Source organism: Pyrgilauda ruficollis, unplaced genomic scaffold (assembly GCF_017590135.1).
Source record: "Pyrgilauda ruficollis isolate IOZ18807 unplaced genomic scaffold, ASM1759013v1 scaffold28, whole genome shotgun sequence".
NCBI lineage: Eukaryota > Metazoa > Chordata > Aves > Passeriformes > Passeridae > Pyrgilauda > Pyrgilauda ruficollis.
The window spans coordinates 3,609,927-3,629,315 of record NW_024524155.1 but is presented as its reverse complement, the minus strand read 5'-3'; the positions used below and the strand labels follow the sequence as shown (position 1 = coordinate 3,629,315).

The window sequence follows — 19,389 nt, the reverse complement described above, 5'->3', positions numbered from 1 at the left end:
CGGCTCCGGTGGTTTATATATATATATATAAGAGACATATATATTTTAAATTTTTACTGTTCCTCTCGGAGGACAGGATTTGGAGCATTAAGGGCGGGCGTGCTGCCAGACCGCCTGCCCTGGACGTGCGAGGCGGGGAGAGAGGAAGGGAGAGATGCCTCTGATTAGAGGGAAAGTCGTGCTCATCCTCGGATTCGTCTTCCTGACAACTTTCCTGGCTGCGGTGAGAGGGCTACCCGTGAGGGGGAAACAGCGCAGCAATACTCCGAAGGAGAGGAGCTCCAAGCTGGCGGAGGTAGGGCGATCATCTTTGGGGAAATGCGGAGAGCCGGGAGGGTGCTAGGGCGAGTTCTTCCTCAGCCTCTGCACCCTCTCCCGTGCCCGGGAAAGCTGAGGCGGGCAGCCGGGCACCTGGGCACCTGGGCCAGGCACCTGGGCGGTCACTGGGGCTTCCTCCCTCGGAGGCAATTGTGCATCTCGGACGGGAGCAGCATCCAGCACGTGTCCCGCGGCTCGGCCGCCCAGAGCTCCGGGGAGAGAAGCAGGGCCCCCCCTCCCCTTTATCGGCTGTTTCCTCACTCGCTGAGGAGCAGAGCCCATTCCTGGCCTGCGGGATTCTCGGGAAGCCTCAGGTCTTCGCACTGCACGGAGGCTGAAGGAAAGGGGATGCTTTAGGCTTCCTGAGTTCGGGGCCGAGTGCCGTGACCCAGTGCCCGGGAAGATTCGTTGCCTCCGGCGGCAAGCATCCCAGGTGGGGGAGAGAGGTCCGGCTGCAGTCAAATTAGCAGCTGGTGCCCTGCTAGGAGTGCCAAATCTCCTCTACCAGAAACCTAAGACACGATAGATTTCAGCCACCGTCTCTCCTCCTCCTGGGGCAGGTTCCGGGGCGGCCATGCTCCCTCCTCATGCCGGCATCCTGCCCTCGCAGTGTCCCCCGGGACAGGCGGCCTTGGGAGCCCCTCGGCCGGGAGGAGGGGATGTCCCGGGGCTGCGCCTCTCGCTCCTCTGAGCGCCGGACCCCGGCCCGCGCTGGCTGCCGAGCGCGGATTGTGGAAGGGGAGGCTTCGGCAGGCAGTGGGGGACTGGTCAGACTGGGAACCAACTGGTGGGACCTGACCGGAATGACAGGAGTGGAGTGGAAAAGAAACCACCGGGAGAGCGGCTAGTAAGGAATACTATTGGATAGTTAAAAGAAGCTGTTTTCCATATTGAAATCGTTCTCTTGAGGAAAAGTAAGTCAGGCAGTAGAGCTGTGTTCAAAAAGAACTCTTTGAAAGAATGCTGCTGCTAAAAGTAGGTGAAAGGAATGGTTGAGAAAAGCGATGATAGGAGGATTTTGAGCAGGACGGTAGGAGCAGCTCAGTCCTCGCTGGCGATACGCAGCAGTACTGAAAGCAGCAGATTTGATCTCCAGTGTCAGTCAGACCGGGAGAGGAGGTGCAAATTGATGGAATATACCATATTGCAATTTAATGCCGAAACGCGGTCTGATCTGTGGAGGAGTCATGCTGGCAGCTCCTGTTGGATGCACTAAACTCCATTCCAGCATGAAGTCCAGGGAACAAGTGTGAGGAGGGAATCGGCCACATGAATGCTTGGCCAAGGGGCAAGAGAGGGCACAGGCTGCATCCTGCCAGGTACCACTAGTCAAGCCTGGTGATGGTTTTGAGTGGAGTGTGGACGGAGCAGATGCAGAGAGAACTGCTGGGGATGATGTGCTGTACTGCTGGTAATATCTTCTTGTGCTGGCCTTTGCTACTGAAACTTCAACTGCAGAAGCAGATGCTGCTTCAGTCGCCAGACCAGTGTCAGGCAGAGTGACCTCAGACTCCAGCTGCAGGAGTAAGGATTTACACTTGAAATCCAGGAAGGTATTGCAGGCCTGTGGCAGGGACCAAGGATAGGGACAAGCTGTCTGCTAGGAAGTTGTGCATGCCCTCACCACGGGACCCTGCAGCGAAGTCTCAGGCTCCTTTCTGTGTGACATCTGAAATGGACGGAGCGCGTGTGAGCCGCTGTGAGCGCGGTCTGTGAATGGCTGTGAATGGGGAGGTTGTGCGGCCAGCCAAAGATCACACACGGCACTTACACAGCGCGGCCTCTGTCCCCGGGACCTTTGCTTCTTGCAGAAATACAAACATGCAGGAGGGGTGTAGGCAAAGGTTTGAGGGTGGAGGTTAGGAGCAAGGAGGAAGTTGAAGAGTGGATTTCTCTGGCAGTCCGTTGGTGCACCCTGCGTCCCTCAGAGTGCTGGGGGCACAGTTCCCATGGCAGGGAGGAAGCAGTAGGTGTTGGCATGTGTCTCCTGGCTGTGTTTTGGGATGAAATCCTCTGTTTCTGGTGCATGCAGGGGACAGTTTAGAGTAGTCATGCCCAGCTGTTTGAACTAAAGCAGAGAGCACAAGCACAGCAGCATGGTGGTTAAAAAAATCCAGAGTGATTTTGGGTCACACATACAGATGGTTCCTGTTGCTGCACTGATCCGTCCTGTCTCTATGGCAGCAGGGCAGCCACAGCTGGAGTATTGGTTACACTATGGGTAATGCCCTACAGATGTGGGTAGAATGAAGGAGGCTGTGAGGAGAAAAATAGAAATGACAGAGCAGAGCAGATAGACAATCAAAACCATTAAGCAATTACATAACTTGGACTTTTTAAAATTTAATAACTTTGTTTAAAGCAAACATTTTTCCTTGGTTTAGAACTGAATGGGATTTTTTGTAATTTGTGCTGAGCCTTAAAGTTGCACTTCTATACTAAAATAGTTTAGAAAAATCAAACAAATAAGTTTTTCAGTAATTTTTTTGAGATAGAAACTGTTCTTATTATTGTAGGAAGGATGTAGGGAGCACATGCTTAATTTTTGAGTCTTAGCCTTCTATGTCCGAAATCCTGTACCTCAGTCAGGATCCAGTGTTTCCAGCCATTACCAAAGGAGTTTGTGTTTACATTGTCTTAGCAATGACACAGGTCAGCAAAGCTTTGCCCAATTTATGCTGTGCTCAGCATAAATAACAGATGTAGTGAGAATATTTTGCTGTTTCTTCAGTTTATTTGACTAGAAGTTGAAAAGGCAGGATGGAAAAGTTGAAAGGCAGTTTTGTTTTTTTGTTTTTTTTCTTTCCAAACTGTGACTTGAATCTAACAAGAGAAGATACCTGCTCCTTTGGAGGTTTGTTGGGAAGGCAGGCGGGCTCACAAACAGCCGAGGGGTGTACAGCAGGGGTTTAAGAAGCACTTTTTCAGGTTGGATGTGTTGTACTTTGATGTGGGCAGAAATGTGGCAGGATGGAGCACTGACCATTAAGTGGCTCTTCAGATTTGGGTAACTTAATATTTGGAAAAGCTTGTGTCCATTGTGGAGACAAGGTGCAGCTCATCACATCGCTTAATGGTCTATTTATTTATGAGGTCAAGAGGTATAAATCAAAAAATATGTTCTGGTAAACTCAATGGATTTCAAAATACTGGCCCTGCACATTGTTAATAGATGTTTGGATTCTTTCCAGCTGATACCAATCAGTTACAGTGCTCTTCTGGTAAACAGAAAACAGCCAGAGTACTACCATGTTACAAATGTAAATGTTCACAGTGATTAAATCTCTGTGAACTGACACAAGAGTTTCAATAGTTGTGCAGAGGAATAACCGTGCCGGCGGGAATGGTGATGGGCGTGGTGGAGCAGCCAGGGGGGTGAGGCAGAGCGAGCCAGCGGTGTTTTATGGAGGGTCCGGGCCCCCCAGTCCAGCCTGGTGGGCTTGGTGGGTGCTCTTTTGCAGGAGGGAACTGCTCTTGAGAGCGGAGCCCAAGAGCAACCTCAGCAAACTCCCCAAATGTTACTGCAGGGCTGGGACAGGGGGCAGATCCAGGCTGGAACTTGCTGTTGGATTTCCCCTGGTCTGAGGCTGTAGGCAAAGCAAATCTGGCATCTGCGATAAGAGATAAAGGAAGGCAACAAAAGAAATATCAAGCACAGCATAAAGGCTGAGTTGGCTGCAAATCAGTGGGTTTGTGCAGCACCTGACATGACTGGCTCCTGGCCCCTGAGAAATAAGGAAACAAGTAACAACACTACACATTGTTTACTGGCTAAACCAGGCAGTGAGAAAAGCGATGGGAAGCTACTTGTAAAACTGAAGGTCTACACCTGATTAAGAATCATTTAAGAATTAATTGTGTAGCAGTGATGTGATGCCTGGCCAGAGATACTGGCAGGCAGAGGGTGAAGCAGCTCCAAGGTGATGTCGTGTGGCTGTACTAGATTTAAAAAGTGTTAAAGGGAAAGAAATCTCGGCTGGGCTTGAGTGGAGCTTGTCAGGAGGCTGTAAGTCGGGGTAGCCCTGTCATTTGAGAGCCCTAATTTAGCCTAGACACATTGGTTTGGGGAGACCACTGGGCGATGGGCTGCGCAGGCACAGAGGTGTGCAGGGGCCTGCCCTGTGCCTCCCGCCCAGCTCTTGCTCCGCGGTCACCCCTCTGGGGCTGTGGCCCAGGAGAGCATCTCGGTTTGCCCGGAGGCCTCGCCCTGCTGTGGATCTGCAGCCGTGTCCCCGTGTGCGCCCTGCGGGCAGCGCCTGCCCGGCAGAGCCCAGCTGCGCTCCGAGCGGGCTCTGCACGGCCACGTCCCCGCCGCCACTGCGGCCTGTGTCAGTAGCAGAGTCATTCTGCCTGAGGATGTGCTTTTTACCTTTTCATTTCTTCAGCAATTAAGCGTTCTTGTCCCTGGCTTTGTCCTTGGCGGAGGTCGGATTTGTGGGTACAAAACGTTCACTGAAGCATCCTTCCGCTCTGAAAGGGGCTCTTTGTGCGCAGGGAGGTACTTCGCCCTTTGTAGCAAATTCCCTTTTGAGAAGTGCCAAATTATCTTAGTCAACACAGTTGAAAACCCTCCCGCCCTGGGGCTGAGACAGCAGCAGAAACAAAGGAGAGCCGGGTGTAGGGAAGCTGCCCAACAAGGGGGCTTCTTCCATTTGCACCGCACAAATAGGTCTGCTGCGTTCCCATTGTTGCAATCAAAGGGGTTCCTGTAAAAGGCACATGTAAGGGGAAGAGATTAGGCATAAATCGCCCCACAGGGTATTGCCCTACACTCTCTCTAGATTCCCAAAATTGTCCAACTCGTGCAGACCCTTTCCTCAAAGACGGTCAAACCGGGGGACTCATCCTGCCTCCAGCCATGATCCTTCCCAGTGGGGTGATAGAGGGAGCGTGCTAGAGAGTAATTCCTGCTTTGCTCTTGTCAGTGTTTTAGGGGTAGGGAGTGAAAACTGGTCCACAACAGCAGTACTCTTCCTCTCAGAATAATCCTCAAGACAAGAAGCCTGATACTTCCCTTAGGGAAGCCTGAGGACAGTCTGAGCTGCAGACAGGCCAGCAAGGTGTACCTGTGCTGTCCAGCTCTTTCAAAGCCAGAGCTCAGGTTTTGTATAATATACTGGAGCAAGGAAGAGATTACAGCATATTTCAGTGTTAGATCGGATTTGTTTCAGAGAGAAGCTTGCAAAAGTGCAGTGTAAGGACTATTTTTTGTTTGTTTGTTTGGGTAGAATGTTTTTTCAAGGAACCTTCATTGGGCAGCCTGATGCTTTTATGTAGCCAGCTATAAAAGTCAGTTTGTATGGTGTTGCTTCCAAGCAATTCAGTTTCTCCATGTTCCTTCTGTGTAGGGACTCTGGGGGCTTGTCTGAGAAGCTGTTTGAGATATACTTTTGTCTCAGTACTTGTGAGATGAAGACACCACAGCTATGGTGACCTGCCTGTCTCGGAGTCCTAGGTGGCCCTTGGCATGAAGAGCACCAATGCCTCTTGGGGTTCAGGTTGGTTTAGTCTCTAGGGCAAGGGTACAACGTCAAAGGGAACAAAATGCAGTCAGCTGCTGCCTTCTGCTGTCCCCTGGCACCACAAGACAGGCACAGGGTAGAGACCTGGCTGCAGATGGCCAGGAAACATCCATGCATGCAGGGAAGAGGTAGTGATTGCGTGGGTTTATCTTGGATTAGGAGCTGATGGTTGGTCTAGTCTTTCAGGCTCTTATCTAGCACTCAGGACTTGGGCTGCAAGGCATGCATGGGAGCATGTCCCAGACCAAGAGAGCCACTACCACGCAGGGCTCAGCAGGAGGCTGGCACATGGCATGGGTGCAGGGCCTTCAGGTGAGCCTCCCTCCACCCCAGCCTTGGCAGCCCTGGCCTAGGGTGAGCAAGGCAGCCCCGGCTCTTTCCCAGCAGCTGAGCCGCAGGTGCCTGCTGGCTGAGGAGGCAGTGTTTGCTGGATGGCCGGGAGGTGCTGTGGGAGTGTCCCATGTGGAAAATCGACATCTCTTTGCCTCCCTGGGATGTTCTCTCTTCCTCACTTCGGCACTTCCTCCTGCTGTCCTCGCTGCCCTCCCCTTCACCTGCAGCCATTCCCACAGCAGCCAAAATCACAGGGAATTCCAGCTGCACTGTGCCATACCATGAGCGCCTCCATCAAAACAAGGTATTGTACAGATATCTTCATATGCAGTTCCCAACACCTTCCCCTTGGAGACAGCGTGGTTTTATTACAAGCTAAGGCTGCCAGCTCCTTAAAATCAAAGCTGGCTGGGGAGGGGAATTGAGCTTGTCCCCAGGCTGGGGAGCTGCAGCCAAGCACCTGGCTCAGAGTCACCTCAGCTTTTCCTCTTCAGGAGAACGAGATGCAGCATCCCTGCCTAGATCCCTTCCTGTGCAGGGCATAGAGATACTCCAAGTCTGGCTCGGGTGCCCATTTTGTCTGTTGTTGAAGGGATCCCTGATGGATTTGCATTTGTCTGGTTGGCTGCCCTTGCCCCACTGTTTGCATGGAGGGCAGCCTGTGCACCCTTCGTGGGACAAGGGTAGCAGGTGTCCCCTGCACTCCCTCCTGCCTGTGATTCCCTCCCCACCTCTTCTAGCTGGCAGGGGGAGGCTGGTGTTGATCGGGTCCTGTCAGCTTCTCCACCTGCTTTGTGATATTTGGGGTTTTCTTCCTTTTGCAGTTCTGCCTGGGCTGTGGCAGGCAAGGAAGCAGCAGCTGGAGCAGTGGGAGAGTTACAGTGTGCAGACTAGCAAATGCGGATCATTAGCTGGAACAAGTTAATGGTTACTGAAGCACATGGGGTTTAGAGCTGGAACAAGTTAGCAGCAACTCCCTCTGATGGACTGGGAGCTTATGTGTATTGCTGCTGAACTATGTTAGCAGAAACCAGCTGCCTTAGCAGGAGCATTGCCAGAGAGCACCAGGGGATGCGGATTTGTGTCTGTTCATCTCTCTGGGGACCTCTCCACGCAGTCTCTCTGGGGGCCTTGCTCCCATACCCACAACTGAGCCAAAGTCTCAGGATCTCCAAGTAATGGGTGCCTTGCCACCAGCTGGTGTCCTTGCAGCAGGCACCACCCGTCAAGAATCAGCCCCTGGCACCTGTGTGCTTGGGCAGAGTCTCTGGTGCGAGGACAGCCCCATCTCCTGTGCTGGGAGGCACCAGCAGTGCCGAGGATGCGCTCCAGCTTCTCCACCTCCAGGCCTGTGTGGTTCACCTGTGGAGAAAGCAGACCAGGCCCCCTTTGGGGCAGGTGGGGAGAAGGAGCTGAGCTGTGGTGAGCCTTCTCACGATCTTCTCCGAGTACAACAGGGGAGACCCCCATGTGTGCCTGGCCTGGCCGCAGGCTGCCTGAGGAGCATGTCATTTGCTTTGTCTGCAAAATGGGAGCCTTGCAGACAAAGACATCTGTCTCAGTGTTGAACGGGGAGAAGATGTTTACGGTAGAGAGACATCTGCCAGTGAAACAACCATGGTCTGCATGAGGAGGTCAGCAGCTTGGCACGGTGAGGTGAAAGGCCACAAGGCTGCTGCTTTTCCTCCTTGTGCCACAAGTGATCAGGGGAGTGAGGATGCCGTGGGCAGGTTACTCATGAGCACACCCACAGGAGAGCTGGCTGGTGAGAGGAGCTGGGCTGTGCCAGTGGGATGCATGGTGAGGAGCATTCTCAGTAGCCTGGACTACCTCCTCCTTTTTGGTCTTGCACAAAGTCAGCCATGCTGTGTCCTTGCTCCTCATGGTGCTGCTTGCTGCTGCTGCTCAGTGCTGTGGTGTCTTCTGCTCCAGGGCTGGCTCTGCCTCAGGGGCAACTGAGTCACCGACCTTGGAAAGAGTTCTGAGATTACAGTTGTTGCAACTGTGAGACATGAAAATAAATGTGAAACATGAGGAAGCCTTTGATGCTGCCTCCTGCAGCTCCCTACCCAAGACGGTTGGAATGAAGATAGTTAGAAAAGAAAGTGATACCATATGATCTGAAGTATTTTGATAACTGAATGAAAATTATAATCATGAGGGTGTAATAATTATCTGCACAGCCCACAGTTTGCTGCTGGCTCCTGCTGGTCTGTCATAAACTGGATCTGCCCACGTAAGCACGATAACCAAGTGCCCTGTCTGTTCCATGAGCACTTGTAGAACTCTCCTAAAACCTAAAGGGAGTCTTTATTAAAAGAAAAGAACAAACCAACAAAGCAATAACCCCCTCACAGCACCCATGTAAGTTGATCCTGAGGTGCAGGGGATAGTACAGTGTTTGGGAGCTCTTGGTTCTGCTCTTCACCTGTGCCACAGCCCCTTTGCAGGCAGGAGTGTAACCTAGAGCGCAAGAAGAGGGAGGCAACTGGAGGTGTTAACTTCTTTAAATGACCTCTGGCAGATCTTCCAGAGCTCACATGTCAAAATCCTGAGTGACAGCTCCTGCTCAGCCACCTGCCTGTAAGTCTAAATGTGTTGGATCTGATGGCTGGGACTGTGGCTCAGAAGGTCTTACAGACAGTAACAGGAACTGAGCAGCATGTTTGCCTTCCCTGTTGTCTGGTAGGTACCCACCCAGCTCTTGACACCTCTAGGTGATGCTGTGCTCTGTCAGGGCTCTGGGAAATCCCTTAAGTGGGTGATGAGCTGGTGGGTGGCAGAGGTCACTTGCCTAATGTGTGTCCCATGGATTTTCCATCTGGCTGCAAGCCTGCCAGTAGACAGGTTATGTGCTGGTGGATGCTTATGAGCCAGGAGGATCAAACTACAGCCCTCCGGAGGCCACAGGGGTTTCAGCTGGCTGGGCTAAAAAAGCCCTTTATTTGGGCAGTGCCTCATAGAAGAGAAAGCATGTTCTATGGGAGGGAGGCATCGTGGCACACTGCATTTGTTCCTGGTGGTCACCCTGCTGTTCAACCTTACTTTATTTTAAACAGACAGCAGTGTTACCTGTTAGCACTAGAAAAACCTCCCTTTCTCCCTATCCAACCAGCAAAGATTGTCATGAGCCTTTCTGCAAACTGCAGCCCCAGAGACAACCCCAGACATGCCGGGCTTCCTTCTAATGCAACCAACCAGCCTACTCTACTTCCATGGCTTTATAGTATGGCTTTATAGGAAAATCCTACTCTGGAGTTGTTCCTACCCAGTTTCAGTCCAAAGATATTTTTTTTAATACTTTATCCAGATCTTTGCAGCTCATTTAGGTAAATATAAAAAGAAAAGTTTTATGGTTAAAAAAAAAATTGTACTTGACTAATTCATAAGTGGGTGAGTTTGCAACAGACAGATTTTAAAATAATGTTGGAAAGCTTTGGGGAAAGAGAAGGAAGGTCTATTCAGGAAAAGATCAATAGTTCTTCTGGTGGTTTCTTGTTTCAATACAGCATGGTAAAACTGTTCAAAGGAAACCTAACACAAGCAGTAATGATTAAGCAACAAAAGCCCCCATTCCTTATAATTACAGCTCAGTGTGATACCAGCCTTTAGCAAATACGTCATTTTCTGCACTGCAGTGTTAACAAGCCCAAAGCACAGCCTGAGCGTTGCCGCTGATCCGACTGCCGTGTGCACAGGTTTCCTTGGTTCAAGTTGAATGAGTTTATGTGATCGACAATTGGCTTGGGATAGGTGTGGGTAGAAGCTGCATCCTCTGAGCTTGTCCTGTGCTGGTGACTTGCTTGCTGCACTGGTGCTGATGCTGTGGCAGTGCTGCCCTGCCAGGGGAGTTCTCTCAAATGTGCTTGGATTGGTTTAACCCCATGATGGGGGGCAGCTCTGCTCAGCAGTCTGTGTAGTTACAAAGAGCACTGCTGTTGGGTGCTCTGGCAGCTTGCAGCTCCTGCAGAGATGCTGAGGCACGTGCTGGAGGGACAAGTACCTGTGGTTGTGTAAGTGGCAGTGTGGTGGTGTCCCTGGCTGCCAAAGTGCAGTACAGCACAGGAACTAGTCTGATGATGTTTTCAGGTTTTAAACTGAAATGTCATGTCTCTAATGGTAAGAGCTGCAGCACATGAACATTGGTCATTTGCTTCCTTAACCCAGATTTAGTTCAAAGCCTTACGGACATTTCTAGCAAAATCACAAATTTTAAGAGCAGAAGAAATTACTAGAGCCTTGAATTTCTTCCCTAGTGCAGTTGCAGTACTCATGTGTTGAGCCCAGTGATGTGGGTTTGGCAGTCTCCACAAGAAAAATTGTCACTTTTCTTTTTAATTGTTCCTGTGGTTAATTACCTATGGCATTAAAGGCATGATCCTTATTCCTCAGTTAAATTTTTTTGGCTTTGACTTGGGCACATTGCTTCCTATTATGTGTTTCTGTTCTGGATTATAGTCTCTGGTGCCTGATGGATTACTGCCTTAAAGAACTGGAAAACTGAGTCATTGCTTTCTTTTTTCAGCATGAGAAAGACATTGAATTGTACAAGTCTTTCACTGGAAAAGACTTGTACAAGACTTGTACAAGACTTTCCATCCCTTGAAATGTTTTTGTGGCTGCTCTCTTCATCATCTCCAGATTTTTGAGCAATTTTTATAGAGGTGTATGGACTAGAAATGGAAAAATGTCAGCTTTTGGTCTCTAGAGCAATGATGTGTGGCCCTTTCCCACACCTTTTCCACACACCTTGTTGCCCATGTTATGTACAAAGTAGGCATGACACGGGGATGAATTGCTAATGAGTTATTTCCCTTCCAAACTTCTCTTCTAAGCTTGTGCCTCAAGGTGTTTCAGTGGTCAGTCCTACGTGTGGGACAGACTGGACTATGTGGGAAGGACTCCTGGGCTGGTAGGTAGGCAGGTATGGTCCTGCTAACAGCCTTCAGTCAAAACATCATCTTCACCAATGCAAAGTCCACGCTCTTTCCTGAGTGCTGCCCCAGAGTTTCTCTCAGGTTCCTGCCCTGGGAACCCTTCTTCCCAGCCAGGTAGGATATGCCAAGTGTAAACAGGAGCAGCTGTGGCAATTCCTTGTTCAGATTTTTCCTTTGCTTGGTGCTGGCTGGTTGCAGGAGAAGGTTGGAACTGGACTGGAAGACAGTGATGGCTTCCCAGCACTGCACTCTGCTTCCATGGTGCTGGAAGGAGAAGGGAGCTGCTGATGACCAGCTCTCCAGTGGTGTGCAGGCTTTCTCCTGTGCTCTATAGAGAGCAGGGGAATAAAGTGTTCCCTCTGGACAAGCAAAGTCTTCTCTTCCCTTAGCCCACTGCAGTGGCTGAGCTCCACCCTTGATGGCTTTATCCAGCTGCTCCTTGAACAGTACAGAGGGGAGGGTGGGTGTCATGCAGCAGGGGTGCAAACCTCAAGGGCAGCTGCTTGTGTGGCTGTCAGGGGACCTTTGATGACTTGGAGAACACACATCTGATGCCATGGATGCTCTGACCTGGAGGGAGCACTGGGCCTTCTAAGAGCTTGTTGAATGCATTGTTGACTGTCTGGGGCAGGGCACTGAGCCTTAGATGGGAGGGACATCTGATGCAGGGGCAGATTTTAACCCAGCAAACGTTTAGAGTGTTGCAGATGCCAACAGGAGGGAAGTGTTGGGTGGTACATTGTAGTGACCATTGCTGAAGGGCTCTTGGCCATCCAGGGTGACCACCCCTGTCATGCTTATGCCTCCAGAGTATCCGTGAGCTGAGGGAGTTCTGTTTGCCCTGCCACGCTTTTGCAGCCAGTTCCCCTGCAGCAGTTTTACATTTTCCCTGTGGGAACAGTACTCTGAATTTCTTGAGCTTGTTTGGGCGTAAAATCTGAATTAGGCACTGAGTGTAAATTTGGAGACTTTGAGTCTGTTCCTGGCTTGCTTGCTCTGGTGTCCTTGGGTGAGCTCAGATCTTGTTGCTAGAGGAGACCTCACTTTCCATGTGTATTAAATTTGGGTTGTGTGTGACACGAGCTTACCCAGCCCAATAAACTCTTTGCAAATTAGGCAGGAACGCCAGCCTTTCAGGGCTGTTGCCAGTCTCTTGTTCAGGGGTTGTGTTGGGCATGTGCAGCTGGCAGCAAACCCAGCACAGCAGGCAGTGCCATGCAGCCAGCACTGGGACATGGCTGTGTTTGCCTGCTCAGCCCCCTTTGCTGTTTTTGTTCCACCTGGGCTCCTTGCTTCTTGTCAAGGACTCCTGGGACATGACAAGAGACCTAGCAAGGGGCTAAGGCCCTGGGAAATGGCTGAGGCAGAGCTAGGCATCATTCCCATGCATTCTTCCCGAAACCATTGTGCTTTGGATGGGGACAGAGGGAGCTGGGAAGGGAAGGTGTGTGCAGGGGGTCTTTCTGCTCAGGTTTGCTACCAGCAGTGCCACGGGAGTCCTCCAGGCCAGGGAGAGGGGCGAGCCCCAAACGCTCTATCTGGGCAGCACAGTTTCTGTCCTCTCGGCAGCCCTCTCCCCTCAGGGCCCATCTGGTGGAGTCTGTCACCGGCCCTTCCCTGCCTTCAGCCTGCCCTGGGCAGCAGCCAAGGGACCAGCAGCGTCCCCGCTGCTCTTTTCCCTCCCCCGGGGACGGAGGGATCGCGGGCTTTGATGTACAGGGACAGGGCTGGGGACGGGCTGTGTGCGCTCATGAGAGTCTGGCTAGGCTCCAGCTGCCTTTGAAGTGCTCCAGTGATCAGGATGAAAGGGAGGGGAGTCCTTCCCCAAACCATCTGGCTCTAATTGCAGGTAGAAATGCCTCTCTGCGCCCCCCCGCCCGGCGCTGTGGGGAGGGGGCACTCCGTGCTCTTCGTTAATCCCACGGCTCTCGACCGGGCTGATGCGAAGGGTGAGAGCTTGGGAACAAAAGGGGGTTTCAGCTGGGCAGCCAGAAAAAGGCAGACACTGGCGGAGATGCTGGGAGTTCGGGCACCTCCGCTCTCAGCCTTGAGCTGCGGGGCCCTGCAGGCCTTCCCAAGGCGCCCGTGCCGCGGGGGGGCTTTGCCAGTTGTTCCCATCTCGGGTTTCTTGGGCACACTGGAGCCTGCTGGCCCCTGGGGCCGCGCTGCTCTCTGCTGCCAGCGCGCCCCGGGAGCGGACCGGGAGCGGACCGGGAGCGGGGCAGCTCGGGCCGAGTCTGGCAGCGTTTGCCGCCGCCTCCCCGGCCCGCAGGGCTGTGCTGCCTCTCGGCAAGGCTCCCTGGCTGCTACCCCTGCTCCTCCTGGGGCCGGGGGGCTAGACATGTGCCCCTGCAGGGGAGGCAGCACTTAGAGCCACTGGCAGCGCTTGCAAGTGAGTTTTGTTGGCTTTTTTGGCTGGGCGTCTTCCCTTCCCCAAAGAGCTAAAGGTAGCTGGTTTATATCTGCCAGCAGTTTCTTTCCGTCTCTGTGGTAGCCTTTAGGCACTATCAGAAATTTCAATTAAACCTGTGCTGCTTGAAGTCATCTGCCCTAGTACCAATACCACAGAACAATGTATTTGGGTTTCCCCTTTGTCATAAAGCCCTGTTTGTAAACTTTTTATATAAATATATAAAAGTATTAAACATAACCTGTGGTAACTCTGTGGCCAGAAGCAACCCTTACTGTTAACCCATTTCCAGGGACTGAGAAATAGCTAAAAAGGGAGAGTGAGAAGTGGAAAGCCAGGTGAGCTGGGCAGTGGGACAGCAGAGGGGTGCAGGGAGGGTGGTCATGGAGTCGGGAGGTACCAGTCTGAATAGACCTGTAGGTTCAGGTGCAGCAGAACTGCGCCCTGGCACAGCACAGGGCACTTGGTATTATTGATTGATTAACATGTTCATTGCTGTCCTGATGCTGCATTAAGATGGGGTGGAGAAACTGTTTGGGGCAGGAGGCCAGACCCGTCTTTGCTGGGTAGTGGTTTGCTCCCTGCCCTGCACCACCACCATCAAGAGCTGTTGTCTCTGACTGTTCCCTCTCCAGGTATCAGCATCATCCAGCCCCCGTTCAGCAGGGGATGAGGAGCTGCCGCCGTCGGGCAGGGCGCGGGCGCTGAGGCGGAGCGGGCAGGCTGGCCCGCGGCGGCACAGGCGCAGAGGGCTGGCTCAGCAGGCTGCCAGGAGCCCGGCGCTGCCCCAGCCCAGTGCTGCTGGCCAGGAGGAGAGCCTGCCCTTCATGCTGGACCTGCAGAACTTGCCGGGGCTGGCCAATGTGGACCTGAGTGCCCAGAACCCCAACATCCAGGTGGGGAGTGGGTCTGGGAGGGCCACGGGGGGATGTGGGTGAGTGCTGTGGTGACAGTGGTGCTCTCCAGCTTCATTTGGTTCCTAAGAGAAAAGATCTCATGAGCAGGGTCTGTGTGGCCGCTGTCATCTGTTTTCTTGGTGACTACGAGCTGCAGATAGCAGGCATGGAGAAGCTCCTTGACTGAGGAATTTGCTCACAGCCTTTCCCCTGGCCTCCCCAGCCCCTCTTTACAGAGCAGGAGTAAACTGTCCTAACATGGGTGACCTCTCAATTTCTGAGGGTGGCATTGGCCCCTGCAGGTGACCACCAGCCACCCTGTGCTTCCCACTCTTTTCCTGCTCAGTCCCTCTGGATGAGGAGATACCATTTACGCTCCTCATACGGTCCTGCAGCCCCGAGTGTCTGTGGCCTCTTGAGCTGGGAGCCAGGGCATGGTCTGGTAGGTCTGTCCAAGGGCTGTGCCCCAGCTCACTGCCTTGCCTCTTATCTGCCCACCAGGTGACCATTGAAGTGGTGGATGATCCTCAGGCTGAGATGGAGATGGACTTGTTGAAGGAGACAAGCAATGACTGGTCTTTGACATCCTCTGAGTGGTTGTCCCACAAGGACCTATTCTGGCCCCTCTTCTGGGAATACACTGACCCTGCTGAGGGGGAGGAGGAGGAGGAAGATGAAGAGGAGGAGGAAGAGGAGGAAGAGGATGACAACCTGGATATTGGGGACAGGGAGGAAGAAGAAGAGGATGATGATGAAGAGGAAGATTACACAGCAGATTATGAGGAGGAGGAGTCCATGCTTAGTGGAGTAGGTGGTAACTGGGACCAGCGATGGCCTGGGCAGAAAAACTGGATCTTCAAGGAAAAATATAATTACGGTGAGTTCTTGGCACATGCAGCTGCCCTGCAGAGCAGCAATGCCCTCCCCTGTCCTGCCTGGCCTGCAGCCCTGCACCAGGGATCACAGCACACTGGTGCTCAGCTCCTACTTACAAAATAACCAAGCATGCCAAGGAGCAAGGCCAGCACACTGAGCCGGGCTGCCAGCAGTCAGACATGCCAGTGTCCCAGCGGGAATTGTCCATGCATGTAATCACACTGGAGCATGGGCTCTAGTTAAGGCATGCTCAGACGAGCCATACAATATAAATGTTTAATGACAAGTGCTGCTGCCATTGACTCGGGTCCCTGTAGTGAGATCAGTGCCAGAAACCTTTTCCACAGACCTGGGTTCTCCCCAGGAGAGGAGCTGCAGAGAGCTGGATGGCAGATTCTCGTGGGCAGATGGGCCAGGGCACCACAGCAGCAGAAGCCTGCAGCTTCCTGGCCATGACCCCAAAACCAGGCAGCGTTTGCTAACACGTGGTGTTCAGCATTGTGGGCAGTGTGCTAGGCCATGTGGGGGTGGGCAGCGATACCTGTTTGGGTTGGTATGACTGGGAGCAAAGCTGTGAGAATGAGAGCCTTTGCTCAGGGCTGCTTCCCTGGGTTGGCAGTGAGGATGGGGATGGCCCTTGGCACTGCATGGCTGGGCATCTCCATGTGCCCCGGGCAGCACAGTCCCTGTTCAGGGATGGAGGCAGAGCTGAGGGAGGTCCCAGGTGGCTGCTGTCTCCCCTCCTGCTAAAGCTTTGCTGAGGTCCATCGCTCTCTGCCTCTTGCCTGCCGTGCACAGACTATGAAGATGAGGAGGAGTGGAGCCCATGGTCCCCTTGCAGCATCACCTGTGGCAGTGGCAACCAGAAGAGGACCCGGTCCTGTGGCTATGCCTGCACAGCGACAGAGTCGAGGACCTGCGATCTCACACACTGCCCTGGTGAGCCCCTGGCCAGGACAGGCCTTGGCTACTGTCTGACTTTGATGTGGGCTGGCTGCTGCAGGCTGGGCATTGCTCATGCTTCAAGAATTAGTTATGTTTAATGTGATCAGGGCTCATGACCATGGGGCTTTGTTTCCACAAAGAAGCTATGGCTGGGCTTCATGGCTCCCCAGGCAGTTGTGTGGGGCCCAGGGGTGCTAGAACTGGCATTAAGTTTGGTGTGTGACTTCTTGCACCTCTCTCATATTGGGAGCTTGAAATCCTCTCCTGAGGCATATTGAGAGCCAGCTCTATCCACTGGGATTTACAAAACTAACAGCCTCTGTTGGGCAGTCTTGCTGCTGGCCCTTCCTTCCAATCACAGGGCCATGTTACCAAAGAAGTGGCAGGAGAGGGCTGGGAGATGGGTGGTGTCTGGTGCACATACAGAGGGAAAAACCACCCTTCTTCCCGTGTTCAGCCAGGTTCTTTGTTTTGGTTCTTTTTCTGTCTCAAGGAGCAGAAGGAGAGATGATCTTCCCCACAGAGGAGACACCTTTTAAAAGCGACAACACCACAGAGCTGTTCAACTCAGGTCAGCCTCTGCCTCTGCTTTGCACTGGGGGTTTCTGTGACAGACCCTGGGAGGGTCGTAGCTGCCTGGCGGGGAGGGTTCAGGGTTCAGCCAAGGGGTCCTGTGTCTGGTGTCCAGACCTAAGTCACCAAACCACTGCCATGTGCAGGCTTCAGTGGTCATGCTGGGAAACCCAGTTGCTCCCACAGCCCTGGTACAGCACAGTCCTACTTTAGGGTTCAGTGGCTGAAGCCAGCCTGCCACGTGCCCTCTCCCATAAGGGAATGTTGCCAGCCTGGCCCCAGCACAAACCCCCTTCTCTCTGTCACTTCCTTGAGGGAGGAGCCTGGCTCCAGCTCATCCCAAGAGCCTGGCTGCTCCTGCCTGGTGGTTGCAGGCTCCACTGGTGGTGTTGGCATGGCTTCAGGCAGATGGCCGCTGGGTAAAAAGGGGTGCAGAGTGTGCATGCCCTCACCCTTTTGGTGCCCTCCCCCAGAGGTGGACAGCTGTGAGAAGTGGCTGAACTGCAAGAGCGACTTCCTCACCAAGTACCTGAGCAAGGTGCTGACGGACCTGCCCAGCTGCCCCTGCTCCTACCCGCTGGAGGCCGTCTACAGTGCCGTCAACCTGCGCGATGAGCAGCGGGGCAAGAGCTTCCGATGGCGGGATGCCAGCGGCCCCAAGGAGCGCCTGGACATCTACAAGCCCACGGCACGCTTCTGCCTGCGCTCCATGCTGTCCCTGGACAGCACCACCCTGGCCGCCCAGCACTGCTGCTACGACGAGCACACCCGTCTCATCACCCGCGGCAAGGGGGCCGGTGTCCCCAACCTCATCAGCACCGAGTTCTCTCCGGAGCTGCACTACAAGGTGGACATGCTGCCCTGGATCCTTTGCAAGGGTGACTGGAGCCGGTATCACGCCGTCCGGCCCCCCAACAATGGGCAACGGTGTGCCGACAACCCCGCCGAGGAGGAGTACCTGTCCCAGCTGCAGGAGGCCAAGGAGTACTAGCCACAGCCACTCTCAAAGGTGCCACCACCACCACTGGCTTGCGTCCCTGCGCAGCCTGGCCAGCCCTGACCCTGCTCATGGGCTCCTCAGTGGTGCCAGGCAAAACGCAGAGGATGCGCCGTCTGTCTCATCCCCTCAGAGGAGTGTCTCCTCCGATTTCTGAGGGTACTGGAGGTTATTGTGGTGCAGTCCCTGCCGTGCCACCCAGGGCAGTCCTGCAGTCCAGAGCTCCTGGCCTGGCACGTGGAAAGCAGCAGGGGCTGGGAGGTATAAGGGGAACAAGGGGCTGCTCCTTTCTGCTTTTATTCTCTATGACCTTTCAGTGCAGCCTGAAAGCTGAGCACAGGGTGAATGAAGTGGGCTCAGCTCCTGCTGGCTTCACACCACATCTGAGGAGCTGCCGCAGGCATGGCTGCCTGCCCTTGTCTGTACACCTGCCCTGGCACACGCTGGTTTATGTCTGAAATTGGGGGTAGGTCTTCCTAGAGAGTGCAGGGCTGTTCAGCCACGCGTACAGAGCAGGGCCCCCCATCCTTGGGTTTGTGCATGCATGGTTGGGAAGGAGCAGGGAAAGGTTTATGGGTCTGTGGGTCTGGGGGAGTGGGCTGTGGGGCAGGAGGAGACTGGCTGCCTGGGCTTCCTTGGCAAGACTGCCTAGCCACCAGGGTTTTGGCTGCCAAAGCTGCATGTAGGTGGAGCTCAGAGGGGGTCAGCGTGGGGACACACCATCTGTGTGCATTTCAGCCCCTCTGCCATGGTGCTTGGGGGAACAGGGTGGTAGCATCTCTGCAAGTCACAGCACTAGCCCTCTACCAGACCTTGGCCCCTTGGCAGTCTCCAGAGGGTCTCAGGAGCACCTGGGACACAGCCCAAAAGAAAGTCCTCTGTTTCCCACTCACAGCCCTGCCAGGGGCAGGAGGCATCTTGGCCACTGCTCATGCCATTGCTGGTGAGGAGCAAAAAGCACTGAGCCAAGCTAGCCCTGCTCTGTGCTGAGTCTGGCCATGTCCCCAGCTGCTCCATTTTGCGTCTGCCCAGGTCCCCACCTGGAGACAGCCCAGACAAACCGAGCCATAGACCCCTCAGGCTCACTTCCAGGCCAGGCTCACAAGTGTGGCTCCAGAGGAGGAAGACACACATGCTAATATTGTCAATACCTGGTGTCCACAGATCAGGGATCGTGATGCTCTCTGCTGGCACTTTGATATTGCCTGGGTTTTATTCAGCTTTTCACAGGTCCATGGCAGTGTCTCCCAGCGTATTTTGGAAGCTTTTCTGCAGAGAAACTAGGCTGAGCACCTTTGTCTCAGGACATTCAGTTGCTGAACTGGCAGAAAATTTAATAGGTTTTATTTAAGAAATTTTATGCATCAGGGGAAATAAAAGTCGAGCACACATCAAGAAGAATGGAGTAATTTCTACTCTAGAGGTTTCATGCAAGGCTGCTAGCTACTCCATGTACTTCTGCAGGGCACTGTTGAACCAAATAACTGGTTGCAGAGGTCCTTAGTTGACCATCCTGTACTGTCTGTCCTTTTTACAGGAGCTTTCTCTAGCCTCAGTGAATATTCTTGGTCTGAAAGCTCTT

The 19,389-nt window shown here is 53.3% G+C and overlaps 1 protein-coding gene across 1 annotated transcript; it reads left to right on the top strand.

Moving 5' to 3' along the window:
- The first annotated feature begins 97 nt into the window (after positions 1–97).
- On the top strand, positions 98–17,801 carry ISM2 (isthmin 2). Its single transcript, XM_041472034.1, has 6 exons — positions 98–295; positions 14,156–14,416; positions 14,918–15,293; positions 16,091–16,231; positions 16,731–16,808; positions 17,284–17,801. Exons 1-6 carry the CDS (start codon positions 155–157, stop codon positions 17,799–17,801), a joined length of 1,515 nt encoding a protein of 504 aa, XP_041327968.1. The 5' UTR covers positions 98–154.
- Positions 17,802–19,389: the final 1,588 nt, after the last annotated feature.